Source organism: Atta colombica, unplaced genomic scaffold (assembly GCF_001594045.1).
Source record: "Atta colombica isolate Treedump-2 unplaced genomic scaffold, Acol1.0 scaffold141, whole genome shotgun sequence".
Classification (NCBI taxonomy): Eukaryota; Metazoa; Arthropoda; class Insecta; order Hymenoptera; family Formicidae; genus Atta; species Atta colombica.
Window position 1 is genome coordinate 219,147 of NW_017259230.1, and position 287 is coordinate 219,433.

Here is a 287-nt window from a genome sequence, read left to right on the forward strand (position 1 = left end):
TAACAAAACCTGTACATACGTTAGGATGACCAGGGCGGACGTTCTTGTAAGGCTGGAACAGTACCAGGTAGACCTTGGGCGTGAAGAGGCAGCCGAGGGCGACGGAAGCGGAGATGTTGATGCACATGCACATGCTCGCGATCTGAACCTGCAACGTAGGCAGTTATCCGCTCGACTTTATATGTTGACACAGAAAAATGAGGTTTATGTGTGTGTGTGTGTGTGTGTGTGTGTGTGTGTGTGTGTGTGTGTGTGTGTGTGTGTGTGTGTGTGTGTGTGTGTGTGTG

At 50.2% G+C, this 287-nt stretch overlaps 1 protein-coding gene across 1 annotated transcript in view; it reads right to left on the reverse strand.

Annotated features, from left to right (window-relative positions):
- The window catches only part of LOC108684932 (metabotropic glutamate receptor 8-like), a gene marked incomplete at its 5' end in the record, with an annotated part of 130,355 nt that overhangs the window by 2,091 nt on the left and 127,977 nt on the right, over positions 1-287 (reverse strand). The window contains one exon of the mRNA XM_018189478.1: positions 20-148. Coding sequence (XP_018044967.1) covers positions 20-148 — 129 coding nt within the window. The remainder of the gene's footprint in view (positions 1-19; positions 149-287) is intronic.